This window comes from Silene latifolia, unplaced genomic scaffold, assembly GCF_048544455.1.
Source record: "Silene latifolia isolate original U9 population unplaced genomic scaffold, ASM4854445v1 scaffold_112, whole genome shotgun sequence".
NCBI classification, from domain to species: domain Eukaryota; kingdom Viridiplantae; phylum Streptophyta; class Magnoliopsida; order Caryophyllales; family Caryophyllaceae; genus Silene; species Silene latifolia.
The window spans coordinates 1,677,548-1,699,922 of NW_027413126.1; the positions used below are offsets into that span (position 1 = coordinate 1,677,548).

General features: G+C 34.5%; 1 protein-coding gene across 3 annotated transcripts; it reads left to right on the forward strand.

Annotated features, from left to right (window-relative positions):
* The first annotated feature begins 278 nt into the window (after positions 1–278).
* LOC141637468 (uncharacterized protein At3g52155, chloroplastic) lies at positions 279–21,499 on the forward strand. 3 transcript variants are annotated; one of them, XR_012541796.1, is made up of 7 exons: positions 279–426; positions 1,780–2,108; positions 3,593–3,692; positions 3,975–4,154; positions 6,640–6,757; positions 6,951–7,013; positions 21,146–21,499. XR_012541796.1 is itself a non-coding variant. In XM_074446944.1 (7 exons), exons 2-7 carry the CDS (start codon positions 1,871–1,873, stop codon positions 21,233–21,235), a joined length of 654 nt encoding a protein of 217 aa, XP_074303045.1. In that variant the 5' UTR covers positions 279–426; positions 1,780–1,870; the 3' UTR covers positions 21,236–21,499. The 3 variants fall into 3 exon arrangements, 2 of the variants coding, with proteins under 2 accessions (XP_074303045.1, XP_074303044.1); XM_074446944.1 differs by lacking the exon at positions 6,951–7,013 and having other exon boundaries at positions 3,975–4,020; positions 4,093–4,154; XM_074446943.1 differs by lacking the exon at positions 6,951–7,013.
* Positions 21,500–22,375: the final 876 nt, after the last annotated feature.

The following is a 22,375-nucleotide window of genomic DNA, read 5'->3' on the forward strand; positions in this document are numbered from 1 at the left end:
TTTTATTATAATATTTATTATTATTATTATTATTATTATTATTATTATTATTATTATTATTATCTTTTTATTATTATTTGATTCGATTCGATTCGATTCGATTCGATTCGATTGATTCAGCTCCATTAAGTTGATTCGATTCGATTCAGACAATTTCAGTCCAAAAGAACATGGTCTAAGTTCACTTAAGTTCAGTTCCATTAAATTCAGTTCAGACAATTTGAGTCCAAAATAATAGAACCTTTGTCTTGCGAGTTGCCAACTTGCCACCCTACGTTGCTATTTTTGTCGTGTGATGAGAAATCCCTTATCCGAGTGTGTTTTGGCCGTGAATATATGGAAGGCCTCCCAATCCGTTTAGTGGCTTATTAGCCACTCTAAATATTCGTGTTACTCATTGGATTGCTTTCTCTGAGCGTCAGCCAAGTATGTTACCTCCAATCTCTGTGTGATTGTTTCCTCATTTATTTATTAGTTCTTTTTCATTTTATGCTATCCTTTATTAACTGGATTTTGTACCATAATAATAGTTTCTGTTATTATTTGATTGATTGATTTGTTTTATTTTTTAGCGAATTTGTGATGAAATTTGCAAAATCCTTAGTTTTCAATTTCCTACTCAGAGTTGATTATTTCAAAGGTAATAGACCTAAAATTGAACTAGAAAATCCTGAATCTAAATATTAGTTAATCATGCTGCATTGCTGCCTCGTCAAGTGAATCTATGTCTGTGACTGGATATCTTTACATGATAAATCCTGCACATTTTATCTCAACATTCGTCCATAATGAACTGGGTTGTAGTTTATTTTATTTTGCACCGTTTCACATAATTGCCCTTTTCTCCCTGCTCTTTAAGTTTATAAAGTCCCTGAATTTGTATAAATGATCTCTGATAGTCTAATGTACACAGTACACTAATGAGGTCATGTGAGTCATATCCGTCATGATGCTTCAGCTTGTATTTAAATTCCTTCATATTAGCTACATGTTCGAGAACTTGTCGACGTTTTCTCTTTTCGTTTCTTCATTTTTGCTTTCAGTTGGTAGCTTACATTATAAACATTTTTTTATGCATTTTGGTTGCATTTGCATAACCACCCGATTTGAATAAACATACATGTTCAAGTAAAAGCCTGAATGGGGAAAAAAGTGCAATATATTTCTCTGTTACATATAAAAGCCACGGTGATAAAATGCACTTCGGTTGCGGGCCTTGCAGCTGCAGTAAGTCCGAAACATTGGTATTGAGATGTTGTTGTAACATATCATGTGGCTCTCATTGCGTCCGCTCTTTCAACATTTTCCAAATGTTTAGCAATCGTCATTTCTTCTCAAAATTTGAAATTTAAGTTAGTTTTCCACGTTCATAACTTATCTCCTCTCTCTTATTAGTTGCTATTTTTCACAAATACATAAGACTATTTTCATATATAAATGTTTCCCATCTTTTCTCAAAATTAATGGATAGTATAGATAGACTAAGTATCGAAGTCTGTAGAGTAACGGCAATATTTGATTTGTTGGTTGATGCAGCCAATATATCAGTGTTTTTCTATGGAACACCGAATTTGCCAAAAATAACTTAATGGCGGCATGGTATTCCATTAAGTAATAGGTGTTAACTGAATGAGAGCAATATTGTACCATGCTAATAACATACTAGAATCCAGAATCTCATGTATAAGCTATACAATAATGCATATGTTTGATGGCTAATTTAATTAAGTGGTTCTAGTATGTTTCGACTGATGTTAATTTGTCCTGTTGTATTCCTAGAAAGCAGTTTCAGTAATCTGGTGTCCAAGAATTGACATACTAGTGATACAAGTAGGATTATGTGGTCAATCGCTAATGCTTGAGTGCCACAATGAAGACCACACTCTGCTGCATGCCTCTGCAATCTGCCTTATGCTCAACTGCATTAATTTCACTCTTTCCTGTTCTTTCCTTGCCCTGCAAAAAGTCAATTGGAACGCGATGCCTCTCTCTAGCGCTCGAGAATCCCCAAGGCTCTACGATGAAGGATTCCATTTTAGACTCTGATAGCCGCCGTTTAATTCTACTACGTCATGCTGAAAGTGCATGGAATAACTTTTCTCTAAAAGGTAATCTTTACACGCCTTGTAATTTTCAGATTCCTAACTTTATTTGGTATTTTTGTTTTCAGACTGAGGTAGGTCTGTCATACATTATATTTTGAAATGATATATTTTGTTCTCAGATGATGAATGTTTGTTAGCCAACCATAAATCATGTCTGAATACTGTCTACTTAAAACACTTTTTCACTAAAACATTAACTGTTACTTGATGACAAATTTATTATATGCTTGCGGAAGCTCTTTAGGATTGAATTTTATGTATTTCTAAGTTAACGGAAATAGATTTGGATGTGGAAAAACGAGGTCGAATTTGAGTATGTGAGTACTGTAACGAACCCTTAGACTACCTCACCCTGGTTGGATCTTTGATCCATAATCTCTACAGGTAAATCAGTAAAGAACTAAAATACTTGTTAGCTCTAAGATATTTTCTCAAGCACTTTCAGCGGTTTTTATTTGTGCTAAAAGAAATGAAAAAGAAATATATCAATTGTATACAAGAGCTTTATTTATACTAGAGAAAAGTAAACTTCTAAGCCAAGTAAATTATAAAAGAGGAAAAAATAAAGCTTCTTCATTCCCTAGTCCAATTAATATGAAGAATAATACAGTTCTCCTAATATGAGTAGAACTGGAAGATTGAGTAGGTTAGGCACAAGCTCCATTCCTCCCTTAATGTATAGAACTGGAGTTTGAGTAGTTTGAGTTGGTGCATCACACTGATGAGTCATCTGCATCACGTCCTGTCACTCCCATACGGCCATACTGGTGCCTTGAACATGACAATGCATCACCTCCCTTGTGTATGCCTCAGGGTCCGTGTCATTATCAATCACTGCATCGCCCATGATGAATCCAAAGGTCCACCTGATGGGTCCTAGAGTGCACTTTAAGCCATGAAGTGCCACATTCCAATCAAGCCCTATACTCAACTAGCCACTTTCTCAATTGACCCATCTGAATTAGCAATTCAACATAGAGCAGCCTGCAAACGCGGACGCGGTCAGTGCAAGGTATATTTATTCTTAGAGGCCCAACACCACTTTGTTTCAAATATAAGCCAATTTCTTCTCATTCTTTTTTATGCCGTCAATACAGCCACAACCACGCCCGTTCTATATTTTTTGTTGTGATTTGAGAACTGAACTAAAACACATTAGATCTTTTTTTTTGCTCTCTCATTCGTTGAGTTACTTGGACAGGGTGGTGTAAATGTTGAGCAAACCGATTTGTGAGAACTAATGTTTGAATTCTCACATCTGTTTCTTTTTTTTGTGCGTAGGTTTAGTTCATATAAATTCAAATATCATATAATGGAGTTTCATACTCAGTTTTATTCGCCCTTCCTCACTGCTTGATGCCTTGATCTATTAATAATGGATGTGCTTACTAGTAGCTATTTGGAATTATTAAAACGGACTTGTACATGTGTTAATGTGTTGTAGTCTCTCATATTCCAACTGTAGCTTTCTGTGCTGGTCTTAATAGATCATGACCGACCTTTAAGTGCCGTTGGACGTGCTGCTGCTGCAAATGTTGCACACAAGCTTCAACAACTGGGTTGGGTTCCCAAGCTGATCCTTTGCAGGTTTGTCACTGCTGGACTTCGCATACCATTCACCGTACTGTACTTGGTTTTCCTTATGTGTCAACCTTGGTGGCTCATCAATGGTATATAATCTTTTTTTGAGACTTGATCTTGAAATCGGTTGTTGTGGCTTGTTCTCGGTCATCGCTGCATAAATGCAGCCCATGCTGCCTCAAAATGATGTGTGTTGACAAACAAAACCTTGATAACTTAGCGTCAACCTATATTTTCTACCATGGGCCTATCTGCTTACCTACTGGCATCAATTGTTCACTTTGGCAGTGATGCCACGAGGACCAAGGAAACACTGTCAATTATGCAAGAGCAGGTTCGAAGCTTCTTACATGCTGCAGTACATTTCTGTCCAAGTTTTTATTCAGTTGCTGCTATGGATGGCCAGACTTCTGAACACCTTCAAGAAATGATATGCAAATTCTCCAGTGATGACATTTTTACAGTTATGTGAGTCAATTTACTGTTTTTTGTTTCTCATGCTCTTATGAATCTCTGAATCTTGATTTGTTGGCGTTAGATGATGTTCTTTTAAAGCATTTGTTACTCTTCTCTTGGCATATAATGTTGGAATATCAATTGCGAATTCAAAAGTTCTTATTGTGTCAACATTTTTTTAATTTTTTCTTTTACTGTATGGTTTACTGTGACAAGCTTGTAATTGTATGTGGAAAGGAGAGCTTGTCATGTTAATCGTTTGACAAGTTGGTGAAACTTGTCTAATAGAAACTCTGTCAGGCATTTTGTTGCCGAGATAGAGTACACTGGTGAAATTTGAGGTATAGTGAGCATTCTGAGCAATCACTCAACATTGAAGGGGACTGAATTATGTTTCATTGTCCTTGACTATTTATTATGAATTTTCAATGGTTTGGGGAAGGCTTAGCTCCAGTGTAAACCGCTTCTTGCAATGATTTGATCAAGGCTTAAAGAGCGCCTCCTTGTGATGTAGGATAAAGACGCAATATCATTTTGACCCGTGAAGGCATCGAGATGAGAATGTTTCAACTTTCAAGTGTTTGTCACAGTACAGTTAATGATTATGTGGTTCCAAGCTTTGGCCTTCTTTTAAAAGCTCAATGACTTTATATATGAATTTCTATGATAGATAATCTTCCTTCTGTAAGCTAAATATTTTTAGGAGTGTGCTCTATTATATCTGCAAATTTTTCCTCGCTTGACATCAAATGTGTATGCTAAAGACATTCTTCACAACAGTTCTATTTGACTGATGTCTGAACTTGAGGGATGGCATCGGTGTCTTCATTTGGCCTGCAAAAGAGCAAATCTGAAAGGGTAGCCTATTGTAGTGCTAGAGGCAGGCCTTGCGTCTTATCAGATTAAGGGCAATATGGTTTCCTGGATCAAAGTCTTCAAACTTGTCACTGTAGAAGTTCTTTTGATAAGATGATTTCATGTGCTGTCCATGTATAGATGTGAATGATTCACAATCTGTGTTGAGAATAAAACTCAAACTGAAAATTAGAATGGTAAAAATAATATTTATCATGAATATTTGTAGACATCCATGATATATAATCTCTACAAAACTATCATATAATTGTTGTTTTTTAACTGTCAGTTGCATACTTGCACACAACTATGTTCTAGTGTATTACTCCGTATTTTTCTTGTTTTAGGCTTTTAGCTATAGGCTCCTAAATAATCCCATTGACTATATCTGTTTCAACATCTAAAAAACTCTTCTATCAACTTTTTGTTCTACCGCTCTTTCCGTTCCTCCTTCCTCACTTTCTCGTTTTTTAATCAAACCTGGATGATATTTTCCACCTCCTTCGTAACTCATAACTCATTTCACACCCCTCAACCATTCCGTGATCCTTCACCTACTCTCGGAAACCTCTGCCCCCCTTGAAGTTGGTCATCACTCTGTCATCATCCCTCACATGTCTCCTTTCCTAGCCATTCTGTCCTACTTATGATCCAAAATGGCACACAACTCCTACTCTCGACCCAATTCTATATATCTATGCTCGAACCCCAGTTAGTGAAACACCAAAGGTAGGGTCTATGATGTTCTGGCTAACTCAAATTAGTTCTATTAGGCAGAACAAGAAGTAACTATCAAGCAAAGCACAGAAAGGCCCGTTGGGCAGTGCTAGTTCAATTAAACATTCCCTTCTTTCATACATTCAGTAATAGGAGCTACAAAGGGCGCTGAAATTCTGTATGAATCTCCTATAAAATGATGCTATGCCATAGAAACTCCTAACCTCAATGATGGCCATGTTTTAATGGCTTCAATCTTTTCTTGATCCACAGACACTCCCCTTCCAGAAATGACGTACCCGAAGAATTTCACTTTCTCAGCCATGAAAGTGCATTTCTCAAGTTTCCCAAATATCCTTTGCTCCTTAAGTTTATGAAACAATTGTTGCAACCAGAGTCGGACTTGCTTGAAACCAGTATGCCATCAAAGTAAACAAAAATAAACAGACCCTAGTAAGACCTCAGGCCTTTTGTGTTCTTGATGTGTTTTATCTATTTCTTTTGAATTTGTTTTCATGCTACGATGGAACTGTCAATTCTCCAAATCCACTTTTTAAATGCAATTGTTTGTTGTAATTAATTAGTGTCCAGAAGTAAGGGTTAAACAGATAGTATGTATTCGATCTTCATAGGTGGTGGTCTTATAAAATGGGCAATTGAGCTTGTCAGTTGTTATTACGAGTAGTCATTGCATGTGATACTAGTCCTAGCGTAGTAGAGTAACTTATCTGCATGCAAATTTGTAAGGTACAACTTATGCCGTGAACTGTACTCAGTGTGCATAAAAATTAGCGGCTGCTTGCTCCATGTTATATAAAAACTCTGGACTTGCAATGGTCCTTCCTATTATAAATTTGCTCCATATATATGAATAGGTAAGCATATTCTGGTCATTTCAATTGACACATATTGTGTAATTGTACAGGTGTATGGGACATAACAAAGGATGGGAGGAAGCAGCGTCAACATTTACTGCTTCAGTGATTGAATTAAAGACATGCAATGCTGCTTTGCTTGAAGCAAAGGGAAAATCTTGGGAAGAGGTAAGATCACTTTCTTATTCTCAAATGTTGCTCTTAGATGATATATAAATGACTAGACTGCTGTTTATGACTCTTATATAACATATGCATATAATCTAAAGTTTAATGTCTTGTGTTGGACACTACGTGCAGTGTGCTTATGTTACTTAGGAGAACATCATTGTAATCAAGACTTTTTTCTGTCAATTGATAGGGTTAGTTCTTGTTTGTTTGTCCGAGTTCACCTCTCACCGGAGACACTGAGTTGAAAAAAAAGGTATACTGGGCTCCAAATGAGTCAATTGAGTAGGGTAGTACTACTTTTCAGCCACTCAATATCTCTATCTGTCTTTCGTTTTGTCGCGTTGATATTGTTTAGAATACATAGTATATCATTTACATTTCACCAGATTTTTATTGCTAACTTCAGTCATCAATCTTTTCATTACTTTCCTCAATTGTTGGCTTATTATGCCTTAAGATGGATCTGAAAAACAATGCTTACCCTACATGTCTTGTTGAAAATATTGAAATCTGGTTGATTGAGTACATAAACAATTATAAATGAGAGCGATAATTTTAGGATTTTGGAAAGTGTTCCGGTGGTCGCTTTTTGCTTAAACTAGAGAGTCATGTTTGTGCTTTGACCAACATTTTCAGCAGGACTATTATTAATGTGCTTGTAGTCCCAACGCCTACAAGGAGACGGAGAGAGCTGGAAAAGCAAGATCAGTATGTTAATTTCCACCATAAATATCCGACCTTATAATTTCAAGATAGCTATGCGAATAACATAACATAACATAATTACAAATAAACTTCAAATGCCTTTTGGAATCCAATTCAAAATTGCTTTTCGGATTTGATTGTTTTGGATTTTCGTACCCAATTTTGCACGCATTAATGTTTGCAACATCCTATGCATTGTTTGAGTTCATTTCTCTAATAGTTGGTTATTTCATTTATCGGTGAAATAAATTGGACATTTTTTATCCATTAACATCTTGGTAGGCTATGTAGACTCGACTTCAAGTTCGATTGCCTATCTGATTCTTTCCTCTCGTTCCTCTTCCCGAGTTCGAGATGTCATATTTTCTTCCATCACCTCTATCCATGTTTTCTTATTCTTTCTGCAAGTGTCGTATCTGGCGGCTCACTTGTTCTCCATCTCACTTGTGCAAACCACCTTAACCGATTATTCCCCATCTTCTCTCTGATTAGTGCAACTTTTACTTTATTCCCAATCACCTCAATTCATAGTCAATCCTTTTTTATACACATCCACAGTGGTTTGTAGCATGGTTGTAATATCCACATACTCCTCAACATTTATCTTTCGAACATGACATTAGTTTAGGACCAACACTTGGTGCCATACACGAATTGAAGCCTTATTCGTAGGGAAGGATTTACAATTTATCTGTAGCGCATGCGATGATCACATAGGAATCTTATAACACCCTTTCACTTCAATCATCTTAACTTTTCTACCATCTAACGTTGATTATGTGTGCCAGAATCCTATCCGATCCTCTATCGATCATAAATTGAAGAAAATGGACTATTGGACAATATAAGTAACCGTTGCTAGTTTCGTGCTTCCTTTGCCATTAAACCTATACTTTAAATCAACATAATCTCATCCCTCAACACGTTTTTTCGTGACAGCTAATTGGAGAGATACATAATTGAGTGTTCTGGGTTACAATTAATATTTGAGCAGTGAAAATGAGTGAAAATGTGTGGCTGGCTGGAGAAAGGATATGTGGTAAGGCCGTAAGGGTGTATTTGATACGAAGTACTTGATTATAATCAACCAGATCATTTTTCTTTGAAGTGATATATGGCCTTGTTTGGCAAACTTTGAGAATGACCACATTTTTTTTGTCCTCTTCCAATAAAATCGATGATTTTGAGCCATGAAACAAACTGTTTTTTGGACTTAGCTCTGATGTGATGCCAAAAGGCGAATCCTTGTTCATTATCTATATCTATATATATTTATAAAATAGGTTTTTCGAACGATTCTAAACTGTCCACATCATTAAAAATTAATTTAGGAAAGTATATAAATAATAATTTTTGATGTAAAGAACAAAGTGGAGAATCTTTTAATTATTATAATATACTAGTATAGTATATATTTCCTAATTTATATTCAAGTCATGTTTCTATTTTTTACCTGAAAACTTTTACATTTCATTTGACAAAAAAACATTATTTAAAAAATTATAAAAATAATATAATTAGATTCTTGGTAAAAAATGCTATCATTAGAGTATAAATTTCATATAATTTGCATATGTTAAAAATTGTGTATTTCATAGTATGCTATATGCCCCACATTGAAAAATAATGTTGGTGAGGTAAATATACTACGTATAAATAATAGAATTGTCCCACATCGAAAGATTAACATAAAGTGGGGGTGATCCTATGATTATAAATAGGAGGCATCCTTGGAACTTAGGTATCAACCCAAAATCTTTTGAGTCTCTTAAGGCCCTGTTCTTTCTGGCTTATTTTCAGCTCACTTCAGTACATCCCAGCTTTATTCAATTCAATTCAGTCCAGTTCAGCTTCATTCAGTTTAACTCAGCTTCATTTAGTTCAGTTCAGTCCCACTAAGTTCAGCACATTTCATTTCTACTTATCTTAAACTTAATAGATTTTATTAATATTTTAATATTTATTTATTTATTATTATTATTATATTAAAATTGTTATATCAATATTATTAATATTTTTATTATTGTTATTAATTAATTAATCATCACAATAATTATTATTATTATTATTATAATGAATATTGTGATTACTACAATCAATAATATCGATATTAATATAAATAATACAATTAGTAATACTCTTATTAATATGAATATTAATTAATTATAATATTATTAATAACATTGCTACTATTAATTTTAATAAACTAATGTTATTATTAAAAATATTACTATTATTACTTTTATTATAAATACGTTTTTTTTTTCAAATATGAACTTTATTTTTTCACATACATTTTTTCTTAAACATTCCATTTAGTATCCTTTTTTACCTAAAACCCAACCAAATGAACTCTTAAATCATCATTTTTCCTAAAACTTATTCTAATTGCTCAAATGACTCAAAAGATTGATTCCAATTTAACAATTAATAAAGTATTTTACTTATTTATCAATTATTAATATTATTTGTTGATTTTTAATTAATCATTCAAAATTTATTTGTTTGTTAAAGATAAAATTAGGATTTGTTAACTTTTATTTATTTAATTAATTAAATTAGGATTGATGGTGGTTCTTGGTGGCTACCGAATCACTCAAATTAGTATGATACTTACACGAATTGGTGATCTATTATTCCATCTAATTAGGATAGAAGGTGGTTTGTGGTGGCTACCTAAACACTCAAATTAGTATAATTATTAGTATATATATTATTATTAGTAATCTTCCTCTTCCAACAACAACAACAACATCATCATCGTCACTATTTTATTTATTTATTTATTTTTATTTTTTTGCAAGAAGGTATTTTCCATATATTTAAAAAAGAATTACATGGAGTTTCTTACAAAAGAGAGTAGCCTCTAGCCAACTATACACACTATGCTAACCACCCGATTAGGTGTTTAACACATCAACTAGGACATCAAACAAAGGCCCTGAGGCTCGACTCAACAACACAGCACTTAACTTGATCTCCTTACAAAGAGCCTCTACAGATCTCTCTTTATCTTCGAATATCCGCCTATTCCGTTCAGTCCAGATACTGTACACCAAGCAGGCAAGTGCACAACTAATCCATTTAGCTTGCCATTGATCAGACTTACTTCGTCTCCTAGCAGATACCAGCAGAGAGTGTACATTCTTGTCATCCGTATGCAACCTAATCCATTTCTTGATGGCAGCCAAAGTATCCCGAGTATAGGGGCAGTGAAAGAACAGGTGACGGGCAGATTCAGCACCCTTACAACACAGATAGCATCTATTTACCAAATTTATTCCCCTCTTTTGCAGTTGGTCCAAAGTAGCGAGTTTCTTTTGGACTGCAAGCGTGAGTATAATCTTGTGCCTTGGGAGGAATATACCCTTATGTATTGCTTTAAAACAAGTATTTACAGGGAACTTAGGTCTTAGCTCATTGTAGGCAGTGATGGCCGGAAACTTTCCCTGAATGGTACACTTAGAAAGCAATTCCTGCACATCCTGCAGACTGCCTAGCTGCTGAATACAGGCATCTCTAACCTGCAATATGCCCCTAAAACTTTCTGAGAAATGGTCCTTGTTCCTGATGCTGATCTAGATGCCACAACCATTTGAGGAAAAGTGCCTTGTTCCAGGCTTCCAGCACGAGAAAGTTTTAACCTGGAAGCCTACCTCAGACCAAGGAGAGCAAATGCTTTCCCAACTCTTGAACACAAGCCTATGTTTCCCATCCATACAACCCCAGAATAGGTCTTTGCTGAATTTGGTAACATACTTGCAGACATGCCTGGGCAAGTACATGCCAGAAGTCCAAAAGTTCCCTAAGCCAAAAATAACAGAATTTATAACTTGCAGTTTACCAGCATAAGAAAGGGCACGAATAGAACACCTTTGCAAGAGACATTGAAGCTTAGTAAGGAGACCATTATACATGTCTTTGGATAGTCTGGAAGAATGAATGGGGACCCCTAAATACCTGAAAGGAAAGGAACCTTCCTTAAGACAGGCAGTAGAGAGAATAAGATGTTTGACATCAGGCCTTACCCCTCCAAAATAAGCCTCTGTTTTGTCTAGGTTAGCCCTAAGACCAGACCATCCAGCAAACCTATCCAGTACCTCAGTGGCCTTTGTCAGAGAAGGCAAGTCCCCTCTAGTGAAAATCATTAGGTCATCTGCAAAAATTAAGTGTGTAAGGCCTAATCTAGAGCACTTAGGATGGAAGGAAACATCAGGAGAGTTACACATCCCTCTGAGGCTCCTAGACAATACTTCCATGCTTCCATGCTTCCATGCTGAGTACAAACAGATAAGGGGATAGGGGACCCCCTTGTCTAATCCCACTCTTCCCCTTAAAGAAACCACAGTTTGCACCATTGATCTTTATTGTAAACCAGGAGCCTTGAACACACCCCATAATCCACCTAATAAAGGTGGCAGGAAACTTTAGATGGGTGAGCATACTATGAATGAACCTCCACTGAAGAGTATTAAAAGCTTTGCTGATATCAACCTTTAACATACATCTTAGAGGAGACCCCTTTCCTGGCATAACCTTTGACAAGACTTTGAGTCAACATGACATTCTCAAAGAGACTCCTACCTTGCACAAAAGCAGCTTGCTCCTCACCAACAAGCTTAGGCATAAGGGTCTTCATCCTGTTTGTTAAGATTTTACTTATAGTCCTGTAAATGATGGAGCAACAAGAAATAGAACGAAAATCTCTTACAGTCTGGACAACTGGTTTCTTTGGGATGAGGGAGATGACTGCGACATTAGCTTGCTTGGGCAGGAAACTTGTTTTGAAAAAATCTTCCACACCAGCACAAAAATCCTTTTCTACAATGTCCAAGGCAGCTTTGAAAAACCCAGAAGAAAACCCATCTATACTTATTCGAACCAATGCTGAAGAGAGCATCTTTTATTTCGTTCCTGGTTACAGGACAGATGAGAGCATCAAAGTCAGAATCCTCCACACATTGCCCATTGGAACTTAAGGGCCCGCTTGACTTTTTTGAGCTTGCTCATTAGTTTGAACATGGAGTTTCCAGTGACCCCTCCACGACACCAGTTGCTTAAAACTAGGATGATCAACCCAGCAATTGAGAGAAACTTGAACTGCTTTGGAGGCAGGGGATCATCATGGAAAGTGACCACTACTGGGCAGTGATCAGAGATACCAGGAGAGGGAAATGTTACAGAGGTTTGATCAAAGTGACTAGTCCAAGCAGGATTGACAAGGGCTCTATCCAACTTGGAGTATACTTTGGTGTTATGCTCCTGCTTGTTGAACCATTGTTGAACCAGGTGAACTCATGACCAGAGCCAGGCATATCATCTAGGTCACTTTGGAGCAAACAAGAGTTAAAATCCATCATTTCAGAAGCAACAGGAGGATGGTTACTGATTTTCTCAGTAGGATATCTAACAACATGAAAATCACCCATTGCTAGCCAGGGACCAGAGAAGAAAATTGAGTCATAGAATCCCAGAGTTCCCTTCTTCTATCAGCACTATTGCACCCATAAACAACAGAAAGATACAACACTCTACCAGTAACTAAATGCGTAACATGACAGTGTATAACTTGGGCATGCTCCTCTAGCACAGAAATATGCACAGTGACAGGGTTCCACAAGAGCCAAATCCTGCCATTGACATGTTTATTGTAATTACAGTAAGATGAGTATCTACCAAAATTGTTCCTCAGAACTTTATTAGCTTTCTTCTGTTTGACCCTTGTTTCCAAAATCCCAAGGATGTCAATTTTATTAGTCCTCAAGTATTGAGCTACCTCTATATGTTTTATTGGCTTATTAAAGCCTCGTATATTCCAAGTAGATATTATCATTTAAAAGAAACATTAGGGGGATCTCCTCAGCAGGATGCAAGAAACCAACTTGATCAGTGCCATTAACTCCATCAACAGACAGGATACTGAATCTGTTAGGGTAAAGGATTGGCCCCCCAACATCTGCACCACCTTCAACATGAACCATGACTCCACTTCCATCTCCTGCAACCCCAGTAACGACCTGACGTGACCAGGGACATCCTGACCAGACTCTAACCCTAACTCACTGCATGCTGAGTGCTTTACAGCTTCCTGGGATAAGGGACCAACCACCTCAACATGAAGAGTAGGGCCTAGCTCACTGCATTCTGAGCCCTCACCATCAGTCAAAGGGACTGGATCCTCTACCACAGGAGCTGAGGTACCACCATAAACAATCCTCTGTTACAGTCGTAGGGAAGCCACTCATAAACAACCCTCTCTAGGCCAACAAAGGGGGCATTTATGACAATTTGATCAGGCAAATCTGCTGTAACATCAGCCTCCACCAGCACCCTAGCAAAGGACAGCCTAGCTTTACATGTAGTAGTCAAATCAGCAAAGAGAGGCTTGCCCACTTTACTGGCCATCTTACTTAGCACATAATCAATCTACATGTAGGGATCCAAATCAGGAAAGAGGATCCCATACATCCATACAGGCGAGACACTTTCCATAATACATGAGAAATAGGGTGTCCATTGCTTAAGAATGAGAGAATTGGGACCAACAGACCATGGCCCTTTCATCAACACCTCTTGCATATCCTCGGCATTGTCAAACTTGAAGCTAAACCAACCTTTTTTAAAATATTGGACAACAGGTAAGGTGCTAGAAATCTAATATTTCTGGACATACTCAGTCATTTGAGGGTTGGTTTAGCTCCTAGGACATTTCCCATTAGAGTGTACTTCCACATTTCCCATTGTCAAATATTGGACTACAACTACGACGACGACTACTACTACTACTACTATTATTATTAGTATTATTATATTTAAGTGAAGTTTATTAGAACAGGGCCTAAGTATTCTCTTAAGAGAGTTCTTAAGAGTTTGTATCATTATCTCCAAAATATGATATATATTTCTATATTATATTTAAGTGAAGTTTATAATTTTTATATAAAAACTTATACCATTTGACAAAAAAAACATCGTAAAAAAAATGAAAATTATATAATTAGATTCGTGGTAAAAAAAATGTTATCATTAGAGTATTGGTTTCATATCATTTGCACATATTTTAATTATGATAAAAAATAGAAAAAAAAAAACGTACGAATATTAATAGATAGTATAGTATTTGCTTATTATTAAATCGGGTTGGATGTCAAAGTAGGTTCGAAAAATATGGTGTATTTCTAAGTATATTATTCGTTCCATATTGAAAAGTAATGGAGGTGTTATGAATACTACGTACAAATAGTTGAATTTTTCCACATCAGAAAATTATCATAAGGTGGGTGATCTCATGATTATAAACAATATTCATCCTTGAAACTTAGTTATCAACTCAAAATATTTTGAGTCTCTTAAGTATTGTCTTAGAGAGCTCTTATATATTTTAAGTCTCTCAAGTATTATCTTAGATAGCTCTTATAAGAGTTTGTATTAACGGCATGCCTTAGTTACAACAATACTCCGTAACATACAAATATTAATCACGTAAATAATTATAAAGGCGATTACATATTAGTGATATTATAATATGATTATTTTAAGACAATCGATAGTATAAAAAGATCGTGAATACACAAACAAATCAATATTTAGCTTTTTACTTTGATAAATAGTAGAACTTAATCTTTTTAACTTTCAAATATAGGTAATTATTATGCCTCATAACATTTGAGTAAGACTAAAACACAACATTATTTTTAATCATTTATCGAAATCGCACCGAAAAAAAAAGCATTTTACATTTATTTATACATTTTATTGATTCCTCCATTTCATATTAAAATTCGTGTTAGGAAAAAAAATAAAAATATGTAATTTAAACAATTAGATTAGTGAAATACTTATTCTATATTCCCAAAGATCAATAATTGCATAAGCTAGGTGGGTGATCCTATGATATAGTTAAAAAAAATTATGAAAACAATATGATTAAATTCATGGTAAAAAATGTTATCATTAAAGTATAGGTTTCATATTATTTACACATATTATAGATGGTATACTTCTTAGTATATTATATATTCTAAATTGAACATATAAATAATAGAATTGTCTCACGTCGAAAGATTAGCATAAGGTGGGTGATCCTATGATTATAAATAGAATGCATATCCTTGAAACTTAGGTATTAACCCAAAATATTTTGAGTCTCTCAAGTATTGTCTTAGAGAACTCTTACAATATGATATAAAAAATAATGTGGAGAATGTTTTAATTATTATAATACACATTTCCTATATTATATTTAAGTGATGTTTATAATTTTTATATAAACACTTATACATTTCATTTGACATAAAAATATCGTAAAAAACAAAAATTATGGAAATTATATAATTAGATTCGTGGTAAAAAAATGCTACCATTAGAGTATATATTTCTTATTATTTGCACATATTTTAATTATGATAAAAAAATAGAAAACAAAAACGTACGAACATAGTATAGTACTAAGTACGAAAAAGATGGTGTATTTCTTGGTATGTTATTCGTCCCACATTGAAAAATAATATAAATATGGTTAATATATAAAGTATAAAGAGTCGAATTGGGGTGATCCTATATTCCTATGATTATAAATACGAGTCATCTTTGAACTTATGTGTCAGTAACATAAAATCTTTTGAGTCTCTTAAGTATTGTCTTAAAGCTCTCTTATTAGAGTTTCTATTATTATCTCTACAATAGCGAAATTTATTTATTATTTGTTTTTCTCTCATAAGTAATAAACGGTAGGTATGTATGTATTTATCTTCTATTTTCATTGAAAGAAATATTGTAATCATATGTAAACAAATAATTATATGTAAAAATTAAATCCTTAATAATATTTTTTTCATTATAACTAAGTTAATTACCCCGTGCAACACACGGGCTTTCAACCTAGTCTATATCTATATCTATATTCTATATATATTTATAAAAGAGGCTTTTTTTTAGCGATTCTAAGTTGTCCACATCATCAAAAATCAATTTAGGAAAGTATCACAAATAATATTTTTTGATATAAAAAATAGGGTTATTTAATGGGAATATTCTGAACTATGGGGGTGCTGCTTAAAATACTTCAAACTCTATTTTAACTACGAATAAAACCAACTATTAGCCTCTTCACTTTTAACACAATAGGTTCACCAGCTACCATGTTAACCATTTTTTAATCCCTTCTTTATCCCCTCTTTTCCTTTTACTTTTCATTCCTGTGTGAACCTTTTCACCATCTCCCTTACCTCTTCATCTATTCACCATTAAAACTCCCGCTTTTCTCCAACATGCCATTGATGATCCTCACCAAAATGTCCCATTGATCATTTCTTAAATTCATCCTCTCTTACTAGCGTATTGTGTACTGGTTGAAGGCATCTATTTTCGCAAAATGACACGAGTAAAGTTTCCTCATCGATTTTTATGTTATTTGAAACTTTGATTATTTAGTGGTTGGTCTTGTTGTAAATTAATTGCAAGTTTTCCCCTTTTGTCCTTTTTGTAGGGTTTAATTGATGGAGTGGCTGTTGTAAAAAGACTTTTTTAACTATTGAATAAAATAGCAGTACCTTCAAAAGCAAACACTATTAATTAAATAGAAGTAACTTGCGAATGGATTGAATTCCAGATTAATGGATTGAGTTCCAGAAACTTTGAATATTTAGTGGTCATTTGACTCTCTTTACCTATATGTATCTTCATTTCAGCCAATCTTTTATTTTTGCTTGGCAATGGATTGAACTCCAGATTTAGGACGTTTAAAATTAATTTTTAGGATTTTTAGGATGTCGAATTTGATGAATATGATGGTGTGAGCGCTTCATTTGAGGAAGAAGGAAAGAGAAATTAAAAATTAAGGAGAGATAAGTTACCTTTCAAATGAAAAAGGGAGAAAAAATTTGAAAAAAAAAATACTTTGCAAGCAAGAATAAAGAAGACGATGAAGGCTGTCAAAGGGGAACCTGCTACTCCAAGTAAACCGAACAACAATTCTATTCAAAGTGAAGGGGCAATAGTTGGTTTTATTGGTAGTTAAAATAGAGTTTGTAGTATTTTGAGCAGCACCCCCATAGTTTAGAGTATTCTCATTAAATAACCATAAAAAATAAAGTAAACAATCTTTTAATTATTATAATATATATTTCCTAAATTATAATCAAGTGATTTTCTAATTTTATATAAAAACTTTTTACATTTCATTTGAAGAAAAAAGTATCGTTAAAAAAATTCTGAAAATAATATAATTAGATTCGTCGTAAAAAATGCTATCATTAGATTATAGATTTCATATTATTTGCACATATTAAAGATGATCTACTTCTTAGTATTTTATATGTTCCACACTGAACATAAATAATAAAAATTGTCCCACATCGGAAGATTAGCATAAAGTGGGGTAATCCTATGATTATAAATAGAAGGCATCTTTGGAATTTATTTCACACTCCAAAATCTTTTGAGTATCTCGAGTATTGTCTTAGATAGTTTTTAAGAGTGTATCATTATCTTCACAATATGATATAAAAAATAATGTGGAGAATGTTTTCCTTATTATAATAATATTTCCTATATTAAAATGGGTTATAATGTTTATAATGTTTTAATTATTCAACAATTTAATGAGAATGGGAATATCAAAACGAGTTAGGTATGATTTCATTATAATGGGCACAACTCACTGAATATTAGTCAAATAATTAAGCGGCCAACAGTTGAAGGAATCAAAGTATAGGAAAGAGCTCATGGTTCAGCTACCATCTTAGCTCTAGGAACTGCCAACACACTCATAATAAAATATTACAAAAACATTTTCCTAAAAGACCCATAGGCCATAACAGCTTATGTAGTCTTAATACAAAATTTATTGGGTTAATTCATAGGAATAATCTATCTTATTACCCATCTTCTCAAAATAATCCGAACTATATTTTAACCTATAATAAACCCTAAGTTTGTTTATCATCTTCTCAAAATAATACGCTTGATTTTTGACCTACTGTTTCGGGTCAGCATGACTTGCTAATAATTATAATAATAAATAAATTTTCCTAAATTACAATTCCTGAAATATGAAGCTAATTACCACAATTTATACCTACCCCTATTTCCCACAACTGACTCCACGGAGTACCGACTTTACCTGCCTCCTCTGGCGTGGTGGCTCGCCCTTCCTATAACCCCTAGTTTCTATCGGTGCTCACTCCAATCCTGCTCTACAAGTTAGATCTCATCCCTCTACAGTGCCCTTATCCATCTTAGCATCCCTTCAATACTTCTCAACTGTCTCGTCGGAGGCGTGGTTAAAATTTGAAAGTATTGCTGAAATTAGAGGGTAAGAAAGAAGGAAGGTAGCGGAAATGGACATATTTCACGAACTGGGTTCGGCGAGCAACCAAATTACCATCACCGTCACCGTCACCGCAAGCAACCACCTTCCCCTTGAATCTGATGTGTGAGTAATCACGAGTCACGACAACCATATCAATACTGAAACACCAGTTTTCCAAATCCCGTTGGCCAACCCTTCAATCCCTCTTCCCACATACATATCCCTTTCTCTTGTTTCCTAAATTATTATCTATTTCTCCAATAATCGCAAATGAGTTCATGGTAGAGCCGTAGAGGGAGGACTAGAGGAGCTCGTGGGTGATGAGGCAGTGAGCTACTCGAAAATGAGTGCGAAGAAGGTAGTTGAACATGATGGCAGTTGAGGACGGAAATTAGCCAGAACATAGTTGATAGTGGAATTAACAGACTAGAATATTATTATTGATTCTCTTTATTATTTTCAAATTTTAATAAAAGAAAGATTGACTTGATTAGAAGGTAACCGGTCACCCTGTCTATTTTAAGAGAAGGGTATTTAGAGTTAGGTTTATTGTGAGTTAAAACATTGTTCAGATTATTATGAGAATAGGGGTAATAGTTTGGATTATTCATGTGGATTAACCCAAATTTATTTGTATTTTATTATCACGAATTTTTATTTGAGACGGAATTATCCGTTTTCAATCTTTTTTTTGTTTAAATAGGTACTTAAATTAAAAGACTTACAAACAGAGTTCATACATCAATTAAGGGGGAGTAGGAGGCCTGACTCCAAAGAACAAATCGTTATTAAATCGAGTTCGATGTCGAACTTAGGTGCGAAAGATATCATGTATTTCTTAGTATGTTATATGTCACACATAAAAATTAAGTATTTCTATTATATATTAACGGTTAAAATTAAAATTTAACAAACTATAATTTTGTTGTCACTAAATTGTATGTTTGCTTATAGTGGCAAAAAACATAGATGGCTTTATCTTTTACGCCTTTACGGTGGAATAATAGCAATAAGATGATCATAGGAGTACACATTACATGTGCTTTGAGAAAGAAAATACATAAAAATGAACTCGGTGTATCAGTAATTAGAAGATTAATTATTATTATTATTATTATTATTATTATGATTATGATTATGATTATGGTTATGGTTATGGTTATGGTTATGGTTATGGTTATGGTTATGGTTATGTAAGACGGTCTTATTAATTGAACAAAAAAATTTGAAATGACTAATTTAAAAACATGACATGTGTAAGTAAATTGTCCATATTTGAAGGGTAGATATATGGTTCAAACAAAATATATACTCCCTCCTCAGTCAATAGTTTACATTTGCTTTATTCCCCCTCACAAAATACAGCAAATGTAAATTATTCATTAATTTCACACCTATCTTTATATTAATCATAAGAGATATACAAGATGTCTACCTTCTTTCACTGTTTATGCTTTAGTTACATTCCTAGGGGTTTGAATAAACGGGCTCATGGCCTGGCACGTAGGGCCATGAGAATGTAGAAACCTTTCGTATCGGCTGCCAAGAAAAAAAAAAACGCTCTGATTCCCTTACACTATGATAAGTAGTACTTAATAAATTTTGCTAGAATTCGAGATAACAAAGCTTTAGAGGCTACTTAATGCTTAGAATCAAGTACGTATCAAGAGACCATAAGGGATTAGGATATTTCATTTTTTTTTTTAGAATTATGTGACACCCGGATTTGCACTTCAAACACCTATTCGCTAATGTTCTATAACTTAGTTTTAAAATAATCAAGGTCATTACCCCGGACAAAGTACGGGCTTTCAGACTAGTATAAGAAATATATTTGGCAAGAGCTGCCATCATGTAATGAGTTCTGCATATGTTTTCAAGAGTTAGATTTTCATGTATGCTATTCTTCGTAAGAGTTAGATTTTCATGTATGCTATTCTTTGTACTTCTGTTTGTGTATCTTTCACTTGGTTTAAGATGGTGAGAAATGGAGGAAAGTGTAATTCTGTGAACCAAGCGAACATGATGTAATTACGAAGTATTTTTAAAGCTTGGGCAACAATTGGTCTTTTATTTGCCAGATCTTCATATAGGAAGGTGTTCCAAACCCCCCACTACCTGTTCCGTCATCCTCCTCTCTACTCTACCTTCTGCCTTTTTGTTCCATTTATTTATTAATGCTGAGGAAATCTTACATTTTTCTCTTTACACTCACTGCCGGAGCTATGGCCTATAGGACTTGTGGTGTTGTCTCTGCTGCTTATACTTGTTACTCTGTCTTTTACATGTTTCAAATTTTGTTTCCTCGTTTTGTTGCTTATGATGAGGCTTAATTTGTCTCGGTAAAATGAGTGTGTTTGATCTTGCAGGCATTCACATCAGCTGGACTTGGTGGATGGAAGCTGCATGGTATTGTCACCCCTGATTGTAGCCGTGAGATTAATGATCCTCCAACTTGAAGAATTGTAGAGATCCTCGACACCTTACAGTCACTTGTCCCTCTCTTAGATTCATAGAAGCTTATAGTTTGAAACAACAGGCAAGAGAATCGCGTAAATGATTTAGCAGGATAATGATGTGAAATGAACACATTACAATCAACTTCACAATTATTGAATCAAAGGGATCACATTAGACTCCTGTATTTCATAGATATATAGTATATACTCATATGGAGTAATGACTTTTTTTTCGTTTTTATGTTTTACAATTGGACAAATATCTATTTTTTTTTATAAGGCAAGAAAACTAGATTGATCCTCTAGACGTATCTCTTCCTTTCGAATGAGCGAGGTGAGTTGAAGCCACCGACTTTCAAACCACCTCAAGAAAGTTGGACATAAATGTCCAATAGAGGCCATAAAGTCAGCAACTTTGTTGGCCTCACGAAAGTAATGTTTAATTACCACTTCATTTGCCCTTGAGCTAGAGCACAAAACATGGTGGGCTTTTAAGGAAGTGAACTTTGATCCCTGCATAGCCTCCGGATAACGATTGTTACAAAGGCATGACCTCGAAGAACCAAGGTTGGAGGCCTATGAAAGTTCAAAAATCTACAAAGAACAATCGAAGAAATGGCATGATGCCAAAATATCGAGGAAAGAAGTGAACATAGGAGATGTGCTCCTTTACAATTCAAAAGTCAAGGTGTTTTCGAGTAAGCTTCGCTCTACATGGTCGGGACTATTCAAGGTGGTCAACGTGATTTTAAGTCGGGGATAGCAAAAATATTAAGCGGATAACTATTCAGAAAAATGAAAAGTTACTAAAAAAATGTGCTACATAAGATCTAAAAATTCAAATTTCAAACGCACTCTGAACCATCAAATGAACGCTCCAAACTAACTTTAAGTTCTCGTCTTACAATGTAACAACTTATTTTTATTTTACTTTTCGACATTAAATTTGAGTATATAGCCCTTTTTTTTTTTTTTTTTTTTTTTTTTTTTTTTTTTTTTGATAAAGGTAATAAAACTAGATTGATTCTCTAAGGTAGGACCAACCTATCTCATCCTTTCGAATGATAAAGGTAAGTTAAAGCCACCGGCTTTCAAACCACCTCGAAATGATTATATAGCTTTGTGATACAAAAGAAAAAA

Coding starts and splice junctions, on each gene's coding strand:
- LOC141637468 (XM_074446943.1), top strand. CDS start 1,871: ATGAAGACCACACTCTGCTGCATGCCTCTGCAATCTGCCTTATGCTCA. Junction 2,109..3,592: donor GAATAACTTTTCTCTAAAAG/GTAATCTTTACA, acceptor TGGTCTTAATAG/ATCATGACCGACCTTTAAGT. Junction 4,155..6,639: donor GATGACATTTTTACAGTTAT/GTGAGTCAATTT, acceptor GTAATTGTACAG/GTGTATGGGACATAACAAAG.